At 42.8% G+C, this 17,805-nt stretch overlaps 1 protein-coding gene across 1 annotated transcript; it reads left to right on the top strand.

Annotated features, from left to right (window-relative positions):
- The first annotated feature begins 3,966 nt into the window (after nucleotides 1–3,966).
- Nucleotides 3,967–17,668, top strand: BET1 (Bet1 golgi vesicular membrane trafficking protein). Its single transcript, XM_079948476.1, has 4 exons — nucleotides 3,967–4,147; nucleotides 12,367–12,482; nucleotides 13,486–13,542; nucleotides 14,350–17,668. The coding sequence occupies exons 1-4, from the start codon at nucleotides 4,129–4,131 to the stop codon at nucleotides 14,503–14,505; spliced, it is 348 nt and encodes a 115-aa protein (XP_079804602.1). The 5' UTR covers nucleotides 3,967–4,128; the 3' UTR covers nucleotides 14,506–17,668.
- The last annotated feature ends 137 nt before the right edge of the window (nucleotides 17,669–17,805 follow it).

The following is a 17,805-nucleotide window of genomic DNA, read 5'->3' as shown; positions in this document are numbered from 1 at the left end:
CCAAGGCCACTGAAGGATTCTGACTGCCACAAGGTCACTGGATACTTTGCTTGAGTAAAGAGCAAACCAGAGCAGGCATTTTCAAATACTGATTGATTTTGTTCTGCCCAGCAGCCCAAGTGATTTATGCGCTAGTAATTACCAGTTTCTACAAGGTGTTAAATGAATAGGGGAGCGGCAGAACTTGCATTATATTCCCTGCAGGAAACAAAAAGTGCTCCTTTAAAAGGGATACATGCTTGCTTTTATGCAGCTGATGTAGTGGATTGTGCTTATAAAAATCTCAGGCAGCCATTATCTAATTACAGTGATGGATCACCCATTAACAGGCAAGACTTCTTTTGAAGAAGGTGGTGTGGTGGTGAGAGAAGCAATTTCTTTCTGAAAACGCAAACCGACCGAACATTAAGATTCAGATGCGCAAAAGCCCAAGATAACAGCTTGGTAGCTCACTAATGGTGTCAGACAACATCTGTAAAGTACAGGGAAGGAACAGACTGCGAAAAATAAATGGCCATTAAGAACATTGTGCTCAAGAGCCTGAAAACACAGAGGAGAGGAGAAAACTTCCACACCTGCAGCTACGGCAGTGCTTCCTCAAGGGAAGGATGCAGCCGAGAGAATGAACACAGGCTGCACATGTGGAAGGTGCCAAATTTAATCTCCCAGGCCAAACTAGGTGTGCTATCAATTAAAGATAAAGGGACACCTGACCATTAGGTCCAGTCGCGGCTGACTCTGGGGTTGCGGCGCTCATCTTGCTTTACTGGCCGAGGGAGCCGGCATACAGCTTCCGGGTCATGTGGCTAGCATGACTAAGCCGCTTCTGGCCAACCAGAGCAGTGCATGGAAACACCGTTTACCTTCCCGCCGGAGCGGTACCTATTTATCTACTTGCACTTTGACGTGCTTTCAAACTGCTAGGTCGGCAGGAGCAGGGACTGAGCAACGGGAGCTCACCCCGTCACAGGGATTCGAACCGCCGACCTTCTGATCAGCAAGTCCTAGGCTCTGTGGTTTAACCCACAGCGCCACCAGCGTCCCACTTGTGGTATCAATTACATGTATGCAATTTACAATGCTTGGTTATGTGGGGAAGGGCATTTTGTAAACAGTTGCTACAGGGAAGCCTAAGTAACCTTGAGATCATGGTGGGTGGGGATGGGATGGGGAAGTTGAGCTTGAGATCCAGGGCCCATTGCAGAAGCCCCAGGGCTCCCTGCACCTGCTATTCACTATCAACTCCCCTCCCTGCCATGGTCCTGACTGAAACACCAAATGAAATGCAAATAGCAAGCTTCAGAAAGCCTAATTTCCATTCAAAGCATTTGTCCCTTTGCATCTTCCTGTAGCGCCACTGTCTTTTACTAAAACTGTGAACAGCGTTCTGGGCTATGATTGCAAATGAGGGGGGAGGAGATGAAAATGAGCTGGAAAGCATTGGGAAATTGTGTATGCTCCTGTTCTGTAATTAATTTTTTAAAAAACTCAGTTAATCAGGAGGAGCGTAAAGAGAACAGAACAACAAGAGGTTTGTTCACATGGTATACAGTACTGAATACAGCTACAAGCTGTCTCTATAGAAGTACAAGTATTTGTGTGAAGGAATGTACACTTTCTGTGTACATGGGTACCCAGAGTGTACACTTGTTGACTGTAATGTGTCAATACCTTGAGGAACGCAATAGGCAACAGCTGCTCACCCCTGTACTGTATTTAATTCAGCCAAGATTCCAGTTACCTTGACTTTATTCTTATTGCTGTCACATTCCATTGCTATCCTTCTTTTCCCCTGTAGGGAGACTTAGCAACACACAGGCAAAAGAAGATATTGAAACTGAGAAAACAGTTTTGTAACAGCTTTAGGCAAGGAAAAAGAAGAAAAGAAGTTGTACTCGAGTGATTCACTGCTTCCAAATGCCGCATTTCCCCCCTCCTGTTAAGGTTATCATCCTGGGAAATAAATCTATAATCCTGCAGTGTATGGCATGAGTCACATCCATAATATAGGAAGATAATGCTGAATTCTCATGAAACATTTTGAATGGAGGCAAGTTGTAGGAGAAGACAAATTAGCTTTGCAAATTAATTCTAGGGCATTTTTGAGCTCAGAAGTACAGAGAGAAATCTGAAGCATTACACTAGATGCTGCAGTAATGCCACCTTTGATATATTCTGATGAGGATTCAGTAATATTGACAATATTTAATTTAAACATGTAAGTACTGTACTTGCCATTTATATGGTGCTTTACAGCGTGCTCGCATGTGCTGTCTCAAAGGGAAGCTTTATGTGACTTGTGACCCCATATCTCAAGGACTGCCTCTCTGCACATGAACCAACAGGGACCTCATGATCATCACCGGAGTCCCTTCTGTGCCCTTTCTGAGGGAGGAGCAGAATGTGGCGACGTGAAAACAAGCCTTCTCAGAATGCTCTCCCCAGCATTCTCAATATCTGTTTTTAGGGACAAGCAAGAACAGTTTTATTCACCCAGGCTTTGGGACGTTACTTTTCTGCTCATTACTTTTTGGACAGTAAGAGCTGCTCAACAGTGGAAAAGGCTCCCACAAGTGGTGGTGGACTCGCCTTCCGTGGAGGTTTTTAAGCAGAGGTTGAATGATCATCTGTCATGTACAATCTAATTAAGATTCCTGCACTGCAGGGGGTTGGAATGGATAGCCGTCAGTGTCCTTTCCAACTCCACAATTCTATGATTCTATGAGTTGGCCCTGCTCTTCTATACACACTATTGGTGAGCCTTTCGGGTTGTTTTTACTCTTGCTTTCATACCTGTTTTAAAAGCTTCTTTCTGTAAATTCACCTTTGGAGTGAAAGTGACTAATAAATCTAATATGATATAAATAAACAAATACCCCCCCATAGGCAAAAACTGCCATAAAGGCGAGGAGCACACATACACTCAAGATATACGGGAGTATTCTGAGAAGAAATATATTAAACTGAGGCCAGGGTGCATCATAGGCTGTGCTCTACAAATCAACCCACAGCCCCACGTTTTCTAATCCTAATAAACAACCATAAACTAATGAGCAGCCTCAGACTGCAATTCATTAAGTTAAGTGTGATCCTGTACGTGCCTATTTAGAAGTAAGAGTGCAACAATCCTAACCCCTTACCGGGGAGTAAGACCCCTTGAGTTTGCTCTGTAAGTCCCATCAAGTTCAACAGATTTGCTCCCCCAGGATAAATGGATTACAGCCATAAAGGTAAAGGACCATTAGGTCCAGTTGTGGCTAACTCTGGGGTTGCGGCGCTCATCTCGCTTTATTGGCCGTGGGAGCCGGCGTACAGCTTCCAGGTCATGTGGCCAGCATGAACAAGCCGCTTCTGGCGAATCAGAGCAGCGCACGGAAGTGCCGTTTACCTTCCCGCTGGAGCGGTACCTGTTTATCTACTTGCACTTCGGGCTTTCAAACTGCTAGGTTGGCAGGAGCAGGGACAGAGCAACGGGAGCTCATCCGGTGGAAGGGATTCGAACCGCCGAGCTTCTGATCGGCAAGTCCTAGGCTCTGTGGTTTAACCCACAGCGTCCACAGCCGTAGATGCCCATAAAGCGAGAGGGTGAGAAAGTTGGAACGATGAGCAGGTAAATATGAACCACTTTCACTTTCTCTCCTTTTCCTCGACGGCGTGCTTTTGTACTTTTTACTTTGCTTTTTTCATTTTTAATTATTTAGGAACAGGCGAGAGCCCCCCCCCCCCCGCCCCATATCTCACCGCCCACCTTATTACTTTCCCGTGGAACTTCATCTCCCAGCGGAGGTATCTCCGGATTGAGTCTCCTGGAACTACATTACCCAGAAACCTCCAGGCCCTGCCGTCTTTCTTCTTTGCCTCTTCCCATTCGCTCACGGGGACTACGCTACCCAGAGAACCTTGCGGGAAAAAAAAACCCAACCAGAACTACATTACCCGGAACGCTTTGCGGGACTTAAGCGCTGTCGTGGCGTTTGTGGGGTGATCTGTGTCTGGCGAAAGAGTTTCGTAAAGCTCCCCCACTTTTCCCCGGCTGAGTGTCGGAAGAAGGCCGGCTTCGAGAGGGGCCCGCGGGTCGCAGGAGCGAGGCTTCACCGCGTCTCCTCCCCCGCCCCACGCAGAGCGAGGATGAGGAGGGCCGGGCTGGGTAAGTGGGGCGCAGTTGGGGAGTCGGGACTAGGCGGCCTCTGGGGGAGAGAGGCCTGTTGCCAGGGCCCCGGCTGGTTGCTAGGGACCAGCATCCCCTTCTCCAAAGGGTCTTCAGGCGAACTCTTCCTTTTGCTGCCAGGGCAGTGTTTTCCTCTCGGGGGAAGGGCTTGGGGTGCAGGAGGGAGTTGGGGGGGTGACAGGTTACCTTTCTCAGTAAAGTGTCCCCTGCTCTTTGCACGTAGCTACCGAGCCCAGCAGGGCTTACTCCCGAGTAAGTGTGCGTGCATGGAATGGGCAGCCTGGACGAGAAGATACGTGTTGTAACTTACTCCTGACTTACTCCTTGGTGTTGTCTGCTCCAGTCGGGGGTTGGGCCTGTAAGCTCAGCATCTCTGCAGTTGTTATCAGAACCCCCTGCGTCTTTTTGCTTAGGCACCGGAGCCTTAGAACTTGAGTGGTGGATCTCTACGGTGCCACCTGTTTCCTGTGATTCATGTTGTGCTTTCATTGAATTACAGCTGTGATGGGAGAATTTGTACTTCAGTTTCACTTTTTGAACCGAGATTCGAGTTCACTGGTAGTGATAAGTAATCTAACGTTCTGTGATTGGGTAGTAACTGTCCCTACTTAGTGAAATTTAAATAAAAATATTCTCCCACCGCAGGATCAGAAGCTTCATGCCTCTGAATACCATTTGCTGGACTTCCCACGGGCATCTGGTTGGTTGCTATTAGTAATATGAGTAATAACACATATATTCTACCTTTACTTCAAGGAGCACAAGGTGGTCACATGGTTCTCCCCACCCTCCATTTTATTCTCACAACAACCTTGTGAAGTAGGTTGGACTGAGAGTCCATGACTGGTCCAGGGTCATCCAGTGAGCTTCACAGCTGACTGGCAATTTGAGTGTCCTAGTTTGACACTCTAATCACTACACACTGGTTCCCAGGAGAAACAGGATACCGAATTAGACAGGCTTTCGCAGTGTAGAACAGAATAGCATTTATTGCATTAGTACATAGACCACAGCAGAAGTTTTCCTTTGTAATCAATAAGAAAGTATGGAGAAGGATGTCTTTGAACAAGGAGTTTTATTCAACATCTTTGGGTGGGTGAATCCATATTTTGTACTGATCTTCCAATGCTATTTTCCCCAAAACTTGTTGGTGCGATTGTTTCCAACAATATAACTGTTCTCTTTCTAGCCAGTGGGGTGAGATGCCACCCCACTTCTTTTGACACAGAATTAATAGTGTCTGTCTTGGCCATTCCTCTTCCTTTTCTCTCTTATATTGGGCACTGGTTTCAATATGAACTGGCAGTGTCCAAATCTTTGTCACAGAAATCCTTTCAACTTGTACAGTGGTACCTCGCAAGACGAATGCCTCGAAAGACGAAAAACTCGCAAAGCGAAAGAGTTTTTCATTTTTTGAGTTGCTTCACAAGACGGATTTCCCTATGGGCTTGCTTCGCAAGACGAAAACGTCTTGCAAGTGTGTTTCCTTTGTCTTGCAAGTTTGTTTCCTTTTTCTTAAAACCGTGCATTCACTTCGAGGAGCAACTCATAGCACACGGTGTGGTAGCCTTTTTTGAGGTTTTTGAAGACTTTGGTGATTTTTGAAGCTTTTCCAAAGTCTGTGCTTTGCAAGACGAAAAAATCGCAAGACGAAAAAACTCGCGGAACGAATTAATTTCGTCTTGCGAGGCACCACTGTAGTTCCAGTGCAGAAACAATAAAGTTTTTTGAGAGGTGCTCACTCTATATGTGTCATAGAGCACACAAAATCCCAGATTCAGTCCCTGGTATCTCCAGGTAGAACTGGAAAAGACCTCTATCTGAAATCCTGGAAGGCCACGACCAATCACTGTATTGTAATTTACTGAACTAAAAGGACCAATGGACTGACTGGATAAGACCCGTTTCATTGTTTCCAGGTCTAGTAGCAGTACTATGAAAACAGCAGCATTTCCCATATGGATGCTCCACATGCAGCCTGGTCTTCATCAGGTTAATCATGTCCCACTGAGTGTTGTGAAATTTTCTTCCTAGCAATGAGTTCTGTGAAACAAACTCCCACTCTTTGACCTGCGACCCTTTGTGATATTTTTCCATTTGTCAGCAGCTCTTTGGTGGGTGAATGCTAATTTTCATGGATAAGGCAGAAAATACCATTTACTGTTACAATGGTAAAGTCACGTAATGGGCAGTGAACCTGCCTAATTTGAACAGCAAACTAATGGATGGCTAGGGTATTCGGCAAACTCTTAGTCCCTGTGGAATAATTAGGGACTTACACAGAGTTGCCCACACAGTAATTTGGTTATAACGCATTCTGCACAATGAGGTGTTTTCTTCCCTCTCTTGTCTCCTCATGTCCCGCTGAGTGTTGTGAAATTTTCTTCCTAGCAGTGAGTTCTGTGAAAAAAACTCCCACTCTTTGACCTGCGAACCTTTGTGATATTTTCCGTTTATCAGCAGCTCTTTGGTGGGTGAATGCTAATTTTCATGGATAAGACAGAAAATACCATTTACTGTTACAATGGTAATGTCACGTAATGGGCAGTGAACCCGCCTAATTTGAACAGCAAACTAATGGATGGCTAGGGTATTCGGCAAACTCTTAGTCCCTGTGGAATAATTAGGGACTTGCAGAGTTGCCTGCACAGTAATTTGGTTATAACAAATTCTGCACGATTAGGTGTTTTCTTCACTCTCTTGTCTCCTCTTTACACCTTTCTTCCATATTTGGATTGATTTGTCAAAAAAATTTCTCTTTGCAGTGCAGAAACAATTTGTTTCAGGTGTGGGGAACCTGTGGCTCAGGGCCCAGTTGCAGCTCTCTAGGCCTGTCTCTCCAGGTTACACCTCCTTGTTAACCACATCCCTCACCATCCCTACTTTGCACCTTCATTAAGTGTTTTGACTTGGTTGGAATGTATCTTTGAACTCTGATAATGCCTCTTGCTTGCCTGGAGGGGAGGAGAGATAGTGGTGTGTGTGAGGAAACCAGTCTACTGTACAAAGGTAAAATTTACCTTAGTTGCTCCACTCACCTTTGCCTCTGATCCTGCCTACCACTGATGTGTGATGTCAGAAGGTTGTCCAGAACAGATTGCAGCCCTTAGGCCAATGAAAATGGTTCCCCATCCCTTATTTATTTATTATTTTCTTTATATTCCACCTTGCCTCTAAGGAGCTCAAGAGACAAAGACTGGCCCATGGTCACAGAGTGAGCTTCATGACTGAGTGGGGATTTGAACCCTGGGCTCTTAGGTCCTAGTCCAGCATTCCCACATCTGGTCATCACAAAGTTAAACAGCTGTCTTCTTGGCTTACCAGCATGGTTCCTTGTTTGAGTGTAATGCTAAGCTAGGGATTCTGAGAGAACATTCCACATGCATCACAGCTGCTTAGACCCCTAACTGAGCCAGACCCCTTGTATTTAGGTAGAGGAAGGTAGAAGAACTCTGAGAAGGGTTTCTGCTCCCAGAATAGTCATATGGGAGAAGATGGTCCTTAAGCTACGCAGGTCCCAATCTGTTTCAGATGTGATCACCAGCACTTTGAAGTATGCCCAGAGATGGACTGGCAGTCTGTGTAGACCTGGCAAAATAAGATCCCTCTGGGCTGTCTCAGACTACCAACAGCGTAACCCATTGAAGTTTCTGGTAAGTCTTCAAAGGCAGCTCCCCATACAGCATATTGCAGTAGTCTAATAAACATGTTATCAGGACATGGATAACTGTGGCCAGGCTGTCTGTCCAGGAGCAGTTGCAACTAGCTTCCACTGACTGTGCAAGGTCTATCAGGACCACCAGGCTACAAACTTGCTCCATGTGAAGAGTGCAGCCTCATCAAGAGCAGGTTCAATCTCACCTCCATTCTCAAATGATCCACCCATGGATGAAAACTGAGGAATCTTACCTGTTTATTAGCCCTCATCCAGTCCATTACAGTTTCCAAGCACTGATTCAGCACTCCCACCGCCTCACCTAACTGATGAGAAAGATAAGTAGAGCTGAGTTTCATCAGTGTACTGATGACCTCATTCCAAATCTCAATGAGTTCTCCAAGGAACAAAGGAGGGGGTAGTTTTTTCCCCGTTTGCTAGACTGTCTTATGAGGAATTAGTAGCACCTCACTGATATTGCTGCTTTTTAATCACACAGAACTCGGGTGTGAGGATATTTTCTTTCCTTTCATGTTCTTTTCTCTTGGGATCTTTGTGGTAGGAGTGTGGGGCAGGGACACTTGCTTCTGGTGATCAGGTTTGTGGATGTTTGAATATTGCAATTGTGAAATTGCTAAGTGTGTAATAGAAGTGTCATCAGTGGATTCAAGAAACATTCTTGTGGGAGAGATGCAGTTTTGAGTCATTGTCTGAAAGTGACAGCTGAGATTCTAGAAGAATCTGACTGTGGTTTGTATGTTGCGTCAGTCATAAAACAGAAAACATCTGGGTTAAGACATCCCTAGGGTGTGATATGTAACTGAACTTTGACTGAGTAAAGTAATTATTTGATATGCAGCTTCCTAAGAAAAGTCAGTGAGCTGGTCTACAAGTTACATAATGAGTATCTCTGATATCTTTCGTTCTAGCCACTTGTAAATATTGTTCCAGCTAAACTCTGTGCATGGAAATCTCACAGGAAAATTAATACACACACACAAATAAAACAAAACTCATTATTTCACTTTTGTTATTGGGAGTCAAATCGTCTTCCAGGCCATAAAGTTTTCAGTAAACTGGCAGAGTGTAAAGCATCTGTAATTAATTTTGGCACTCCCACTTGGAGTGGGATAGGCTTACAGGCTTATAAACTTTGCAATTATAAACTTTACAATTCTAAACATTGGATTTTGTATTTAATTATTGTTCTGACTGATTTGTTTGTTTGTTTTTATGTGGGAAGAATAATGCAGATCAACCAAAAGGAACGTTTGAGCTAAGGATCATGTTGGCAACAAAATGCAGTCTTCTGCAATGTTTACATTAGATGGAGTGATATAACACTCGCAGTTACATCACTTGTGGTCTTTGTTGCACAGTCATTGCTCTTTAATGCAGAAAAAAAGTCAAACGTACTTGCTATCTTTTTGCCTGACAGTTTTGTCTTTTTGTGGTGTCTCTGTTTTCGGAAAAGACAGAATCTCATTAACCAGTCTGTTGAAAGTTGTGGCAATGTCCGCTTCCAAAAGTCTCCTTAAAGTGGTGGACTACAGATTGAAGCACTGATTAATTTTTTTTTTTATAAAATTTTTATTGAGTTTTCACATTTTATAAACACAGACACACACACACAGACAAAGACAACACATATAAAGTTTCATATCCTTACTTTCCTAACCCCAGTTCTTGACCTCCCCCCACCCCCCCTTCATACATCCTAATTCAATTAAATTAGCTCAGCAAGTTCATATCTCTCATCCTTTACATATTATTATTATATATACATATTTTTAAAGAAATACTTAATTCTTATTACTTGGCCAAATTTTACTTATCCAGTTTTCTTATAAATATTAAATCCTTTTCTAAGGTCGACTCGAATTCCTTCCACGAATTTCCCTTTTATCTTAAAAATACGTCATAATAATCAAACACAAAGGTCATAAACATGTTTTTAAAAATTCTTTCCCCCCCCCCCCGCCCCGGTTTCTGTCCCTTCCCAATGTCCCCATGTCCACAAAAACAGTTTTTAGCCTGGATTCCTCACATCTGAGGCCTTTAAATCTCTGTCAGTCTCTCTCTGCCGATTTTGTTGGTAGCCCTCTTTGTTGGTCCTCGGGTCTCGAAGGAGTTCTAGCTCAGTCTCATCAGATTTTCTTCCATCCAAAGTACTTGGTACCAGCTGCTGCGAAAGGTCAGCTAATCCATACTCAAAGAGGAAGCCCCAATCATATTTCTTATTTCTTTTAAATTCAAATATTCCAAGTGTTCCAGGGGCTTCCTCCCTCCTCTTTCGCATCTTTCGCAAATTTGTAATCCAAAGGTCTTCTTCTTTGTGTTCTGACAATGTAGGCTTCTGGTTGGTACTCTCCATCTGTACTGGCCCTTGTTCCCTCTCCTCCTGTTCCGAAGTTATCTCTTCTAATTCAGCTGCAGATTTTTTCCCGGTCAAGTCCATTGTGCATTCAGCAGAGTCACTTATTTTAGAGTTCAAGGTTATAAGTTGTTTACTCATAGCCGTAGTCTGCTCCTGCAACTTTCCCACGAGAAAAAACATTCTTTCTATCTCTGCCTGTAATTTTCCATCTGCAGCCATTGTAGTGTTTCAGTGTTTCCCCTAGGGGGATCCTGGTTACTTAATAGTCTTTTCCCAACAGTCCGTTACTTTGTTATTTCACTACTTTGTTCCCAACCACTTTAATTCAAATATAACAAATTTAGTCCAGAAAGGTGTTAAATAATAAGATTTTTAACTTTCACTGCCCGTTTGACAGCTCCTTTGATAGCTGTCAAACTCCTTGTTCCTTTTTCTCCAGCTCACATACAGGACACTCCCAGGTCTGGGGGGGGGGGGGTTTAAACAAAAGCTTCTAAAATTCCACTCTTACTCTCCAGCACAAATCTTCTTCTGTCAAATTCATGAAAATATTATCTTTTAAAAAACACCAAAAAGAAAAAACTCTCCACCTTAGTTCTCCGATCCTTGCTTTAAATCTTCTGTAAGCAGGGGGGGTGCGGACTTCCCTTTAGCACATCCCCCGATCGTACCAAATTCAAGGGTAGAAATTTTAAAGTCCAAATTCCATTCTACTCACGGATTAATTAAAGTCCGAATTTCAGGGAAGAAAGCGGTCTCCGGCCATGGCTCGCGGCTTCGCTCCACTGCAGTAGCGGTCCACTCACAGCACCACGACGCTCCCCGTACCCTCTCCGCAGCCTTTAAAAAAGCTCTTCGTGGGTCGGGGGGGCGCTTTAGGTGCCCGCTGAGTCACCAAGTCCGCAGGCTTCAGCGCCTGCGGTTTCTGAGGGTCCCCGCGTCGCCGTCGCGGTAGAACCCTTCTCCAGCGGAGCCGATTCCCTCCGGAGCTCGGAGGGAATCCGCCATTAACCAGATCGCGCTAACCCGGAAGTCCGATTGAAGCACTGATTAAAACTGGAAATAAATTAAGGCCAGTTAAAATTGCCAATAATTATTCTAAACAGTACATGTTGTATTTTCAGTTTATTTGGCTACACCATGTATTTTCTTTCAGATGTGCACATAACAGCTTGTGTGTTGACTAGGGCAGCTTGTACTTTCATTGTGTTGAAAAGGAGTTCCTTGCTCATTCTAGTCTGGTCACTCCTATGACTTGCATGTTCGGAGACTTGAATGTATGCAGCAGAGCTTCCAATTTTGTTTCTAAGTAGCTCTGCCATGCCATATTGCAGGCACTGAAGAGAGTTACAAACAGTACTTCCTTAAATCGTGAAGGCTGGGGGTGAGGAACCTAGGGCCAACAATACATTGTTGGACTTCAGTTCCCAGCACTCAGCCAGCATAGCCAATGGTCAAGAATGATGGGAGTTGCAGTCCAGCAAGAGATGCCACTAATGGCCTTGTTTTTGCATTTGTGTGACACAGCATGAAGCAACTGCTCTCTCTCTCTCTGTGTGTGTGCATGTATGAAATATTTACAGCATGGATTTGGGTTTTTTAAAAACACTTAAAATCTGTGCTGTAAAAATGGATATTGTTGCATGTATCTCTGGCTGTATCCATGGCTGTCCACTAATTGTTGTAGTGAATTATCCTCTGAGCCATCTGGTAGCATTTGAATGTACATGAGGAATTCATTCAGATATGAGTCTCTGTTCAAGTATAATCAAGATGGTGCAACAGGAGATGATCCAGCAAGGCATTAGCATTTTGGAAGGTGAAAGAAAGAACAGTGATGGACCTGGATGTTTGTCAGGATGAAAGCTGTGGGAATGGGAGGTGGTTTTGGACTGTTCAGTCATTTTTGAATGAATGGTTCCTTTGGTTTGGAATTGTATGTGAACAAGTTTTGTGGGGAGACATTTGGTGGAGTAGGTACATTTGTTTGTGTTCCCTTCATCTCCTTTCTTCATACACTTTGGGTCTTCATCTCGTGTAATACCAAAGCCTGCCTCAATCTCTTTAGACAGGTGTAATAAAAGGAAATTGCTCTTCCCCCTCTAGAAATCCTGTTTGTTTTGTTTTTTGCTCTATTTCTGGGGTCTAAACTGATGTCCTTCTCAGGTGAAGGAGCTGCTGGCGGCAATTATGGCTACAGCAACAGTGGGTACAGTGTATTTGAGGAAGAAAATGAGAAGTTAACGGAAAGTTTGCGTTCAAAAGTCACTACCATAAAATCAGTAAGTATATTATTATAGAAGCATTAAAATTGATGGCAGTACATAATGCTTACTCAATCAGGGTAATAGCAATATAGTCGCAAAAACTGAGACGGCTTAATTGAATTTGGGCAAAATATTGCCCATCAGAAGGCCTAGTGGACTCATTCGTGGAACAAATTTTCCGTCTAATTGGATTTGAGCTCCTGCTGACCTTTCTGGCTAATGAAGATATTAGTTACAGGTTGGGAAAGCAGAAGCTCTGCTTATTTGGCACACCGTGACTAAGGGTTGCACTCCCAAAGGACTCTTATAAGTCAGCAAGGTCAGTTAACCGGCCTACCAGTAAACCACCAGGCTAAATTATTCCTGTTCCAATGGAGTAAACATAGCTAAATGGGCTGTGTCAAAGCAAGACAATTCTCACCCCCATCAGCCTATGTTATTTGAACCACAGTGTGTCATGTGAGAGCAAGGGTGCTGCAGATAAAGTACAGTAAATCTAATTTGATTGGGCATTGTACACCGAAGGGAAGGTAACTGTGCTCTACTGCAGGTTTCCCCAACCTGGTGCCCTCCATATGTTGTTGGACTACCACACCCATCAGGGAACCAGGCTGTAGAAGGCTGCACTATAGCACATCTCTTATAGCATAAATATGGAGGTGGTTTAAAATACTCAAGTAGAATGAAAACAAAAACTGGGGTATGTTAAATAACTTGAAGCATCTCATATCAAGAAATAAAGAAATTTGAACAAAAGATTTGTAACATGACACTACAAAATGTCAATACTTGGCTTTAGTTGCTGTTAGTTTGAGAGAAGTTTTATACAGTATCTGAAAACCATAGACTAGAATTTACTATTATCTTTTAGAATATTTTTAGAGTTGCCTGTATCTTGGATCTTTAAGATGATTCCAGAAAGCATATTAGCTACGTTTGATGTTTCCCAAAGAAACTTAGTTTTGCATGATGTAATCCAGTTAGCAGTATGGGATCACAATCTTCTTTTTCTTCATAGCTTTCCATTGAAATTGGATCAGAAGTTAAACAGCAAAATAAAATGCTAGCTGAAATGGTATGTATATGATTAAAGTATTCAGTTCCTTTAGATGAATTTAGAATTTGTTTAACTCTCTGACTGATAAATTTAGTTGCACATTCTTTTCTGAAATGTGTCAGTATATAATTTGTTGGGTTTTAATTTTTTTTATAAATCTGTAATTTTGAATTCTAGTAATAGATGTGCTTTTATTTCCAGGAAAAAAATTCTAGGTATCAATTTTTCAAACATTTTCATATGTTTACTTAAATTATTTTGAGATTTCTCTTTAGAATTTGCATCAACGTCAAAATATGCCTATAAATTTTGTGGTGTGCCTGGCCATAGTTTTCTTAATTAAAAAAGAAAAGGCGCTCTTTTCTGGTCAGAACTACACATGCAGAATCTGGCTTTCCCCACCTGCATGGTGAACCATGTTGTCAATTGGTGCCCTTCCCTTTCCAATTTCATAGGTGAAGCTGAGCTTGGGGAACCCTTTCTAAAAAAGTAAAAAATTAATTGCTTCTATGTTTGGGAGGAAGAGCTAGAGTCAGGCTCCCTCTCCCCCTTAAACAGATGATTGGAAGGAGTTTAACTTTGGAAAGTGGCTTTGCAAGCAGAGTCTCTAAAAGTCCCTTTGCACACATGCTGCTTTTGGATCATGGCAAAGCTGTTTATTTATCATATTTATATTCCACCTTTCCTCTAAGGAGCTCAACACAGTTTGCATGGTTGTCTTTCTGCCCCCACCCCCAAATTCTCACAGCAACTCTGAGGTGCCATTCTTTGCAAGTTCAGTGTTGCAAATTAAAATTAGACTAATTTCCTACTTTGTTACTACAGGACAATGAATTTGATACAACCAGTGGATTTCTTGGTGCCACGATGGGTAGACTGAAAACACTCTCCAGAGGAAGCCAAACAAAACTCTTATGCTACATGATGCTGTTCTCACTGTTCGTTTTTTTTGTAATTTACTGGATTATTAAATTGAGGTGATGCATATTCTCCAATATGAGATGATTTGCGCCGCGTCAAGATCCTAGAAAGGTATCTGTGAAAAATCAACTATTTCTTGTAAACTGCATTAAGTATTAATGCGTGTGGTTTCTCAATGATCATCAGGCCAGAACTACTTCTATTTTTAAAACCCTTATTTTGTAGGGTTCTTAAATTGAATTCTGCTCAAGGCTGAACACTTTGTAGAGCCCCCACCCCAAAAAGAGAAGTTACATTGTGGAGTGAAGTGTATATATTAAGAATGACATGAAAATGATTTTTTAAAAAATGTCTAAAAGCACCAGTTCTACTTTCCAAATACCACTAACAATAAAATGAATGAATTGCATTTGACGATGCTGTAAAGTTATACTCAGTTGTTGTTGTTTTTTAATGAAGTACATGATCGTGGCAAAGTACCGTTAAGCCTCATTATTTCAATGGGAAAGGTCAGCATGTGCTTAACTTTGGCTGGATTGTGTCCACGGCAGTTTGTTCATTCCTGCAGTTAGAATTTCCATTAACCAGAACTGTTAAAAAGAATGGCCGAGGTGTGAAGTTGCTAATTTTCTCAGTTTCTTAAGCTGCCTTGTGACTGTGCTTTTTTGTGGTGTTAGGGTTTCAACAAAATATGGTCCAACCCACAAAGAGTGAGCATGAAAGTGGGCTTCTGTGTCTGGAACTCTATGGTTCTTGTGTCCCGTTCATTGAATCATGGAGCTGAGAGGTCCTTCCAATGTAATCCTCTTCTACAGCATCCCTCATAGGTTGGCACCCTGCTCCTGCTTAAAAGCTTCCAATGAAGGAAAGGCTACCACCTTCTGAGGTAGCCTGTTCCATTGTCAATCAGCTTGTATCGCCAGGAAGTTCTTCCTGCTTAGTCTAAATCCTCTTTTTGGGGGGGTTGTTCTAAACCACTAGTTTTAATTCTGGACCAACAGAGACTAGATTTGCTCCATAATCTTTGTGACAACTCTTCGGATATTTGAAAATAGCTATCGTAACATATCTTGCTTGTCTCTTCTCCAGGGTAAGCTTCAACCTAACTTTCCACCTAGCACCTGGGCTCCTAGTCCCTTACACACACACACACCCCTTCATTGCCTTCCTTGGAATGCATTCTGGTTCATCAGGATCCTTTGTGAATGGCAGTGCCCAGTAGTATCATTACTTCTTGCAATCTGGATACAATCCTTCAAGACAACCTGGAATAACAGTTGCCTTTTTAATTGCCTCACACTGCCAACTCATGTTTATTTCTTTTAACATGTTGAAACCAGTCCAGAGTGCACATCTGGCTAATTCCGCTTTCTCTTTCATCTGTGTCATGAATCTCAACATAGCATCGCCTCTTCTCCCAAGCTCCCACTGCTTCCATCTCCTCAACCAATTCTTCCTTATTGGTGAGACTTGGGTCTAGGGTAGCTGGTTCTCCTTGCCTTTTCTTTCATCTACTAAAAGATGAAATTGTCAGCAAGACGGGAATTTCTTAGACCTTTCATTCTTAGCAGAGCTTAGGAGTGGCTCCCCCCGGAGGGATGAGCCACAGCAGCACTGCTTCCGCTTACTGGGAGGAGTAAGGCAATGTTGAGGATGGCACCATTTGGTGCACTGGTGCAGCCAATCCAGCACTCAGCTGCCTTACCTCCTAGTAAGTGACAGTGACGCTGCAGCCGGGAGGCTGTTGCTGCAGCTCTGCCCATTGGGTGAGGCGCTCTTGGCAGAGTTCGACTTGCAACAGATATTCAGTTGTTTTATGTCTCCTATTACTATGTCTCTCCTCTTTGAAAGCTGCCTAATCTGATCTAGGAGACCATCCAAATCTTTGCCAGCATTAGCAGTTCCTGCAGTTGGTTCCAATAGGCTTATAGTTCTGTGTCCCTCTCTGGGTTAGGCAAAATGGTTGCAAATCAAAATAATGCTACATTATTTATGTTTTCATTAGTTAAACCTTGATATATAGACTTACTGGTTAATATAACAGCAAAAGCTCCTTACACTTTCCTGGGTGTCAGTCTCATTGAACTTTTTTGGATTTACTTCTGAGTTGATATGCATAGGACTGCATTATAAATTGCTAGCTGTGGTATAGATAGCCTCATTTGCTTTTTTCTGGCAGATTAAACTATTTTCTAATGCTGTAGTCTTCAGCCTTTTAAGACCTGGGCCCCACCTTTAACTTGATGCACATCAGAACCATTTTCTTATTAAGGTATATTTACATGGTGCCAGGGCTGCTGTTGCAATCCACCTTGGATTAGGCCCAACCCACGAGTATGAAGAGCAGTATACTAGACTAGGAAGATCTGATCAAAAGTTATGACTTAGCCAAGTTGTTGAAATATTGTACAAGCATATTTGTAAGATTCAGGGGGGGGGGAACAGAGCACAAAAATATTTGGAGCTGCTGTGATGGCTACATTCTTTCTGAGAAGTAATGCCAAATTGATTAATTCAGTACAAAATACTTCCTGAATATGGAAATTCCCTACTTCGTCAGCCAGTTTCCTGGGACAGCTGCAGGACAAGTGTGAGGCTGCAGCAGTGAAGTAGTTTTCCAGCTGATTACATGGTCTCACGGTAGCCAGATTTGTGGGAGCTCTTTAGGAGATATGGGGCTTTCACCTTGGCAGGCTGCCATTTTTGCGGAAGTTAAGAGGGGCTCATCTTAACACAGTTCCACTATTTTAGGAAATGGAATGACCTGGAGCAATGGATTGTGGAATTGTATTCGCTAGAGGTGAATGATGATTTTTAAAAAATAAATAAATCTCTAGATTGCAGAAATGGTAGAGTGTATACACTGAGGGATCTTGTGATGGCCAACTCAGTTGTACTGCATCTGATCTTTGATAAGATGGGTCGCGTGATCCCATTAACAAGGGTTGAGAAGAGGGCTCAGGTCATGAAAATTTGCCATTCCACCAGCTCTATAAATACATGGCACCAGGGCTTTTTATCAGAGGGTAGTCAAGGGTAGGCAGTACTGGCACCTCTTTTTTTGTTGTTAAAACATGCGGCACTTACTGTAACAACTTCATGGTGAGCACTGTGGAAGAGAGAGCACTGCAAGGCACTGTATTGACAGGAGCAAGGATATATTGATGCATTCATGTGCTTTAGAACTCCTTTCTGCAGATAACTTTCAATATTTGTATTTTTTTACTCAAATGAAATGTGTCATGAGTTATAGTTATTGTTATAAAATTTAAAAATGGCTGCAATTTACGGAAAAGAGCACTTCCATTGTTGTAATTCTTAGAAATGGTGGGGGAAATCCTATCCAAAATTCATATATCC

Source organism: Podarcis cretensis (assembly GCF_951804945.1).
Source record: "Podarcis cretensis genome assembly, chromosome: 12".
NCBI classification, from domain to species: Eukaryota; Metazoa; Chordata; class Lepidosauria; order Squamata; family Lacertidae; genus Podarcis; species Podarcis cretensis.
The sequence above is the reverse complement of the archived record's forward strand: the minus strand, read 5'-3'. Positions and strand labels throughout refer to the sequence as shown.

Bases quoted from the DNA above. Each gene is read 5' to 3' on its own strand.
- BET1 (XM_079948476.1), top strand. The intron at 12,483-13,485 runs GTAAGTATATTA...TTTTCTTCATAG, and splicing joins AAGTCACTACCATAAAATCA to CTTTCCATTGAAATTGGATC. The intron at 13,543-14,349 runs GTATGTATATGA...TTGTTACTACAG, and splicing joins ATAAAATGCTAGCTGAAATG to GACAATGAATTTGATACAAC.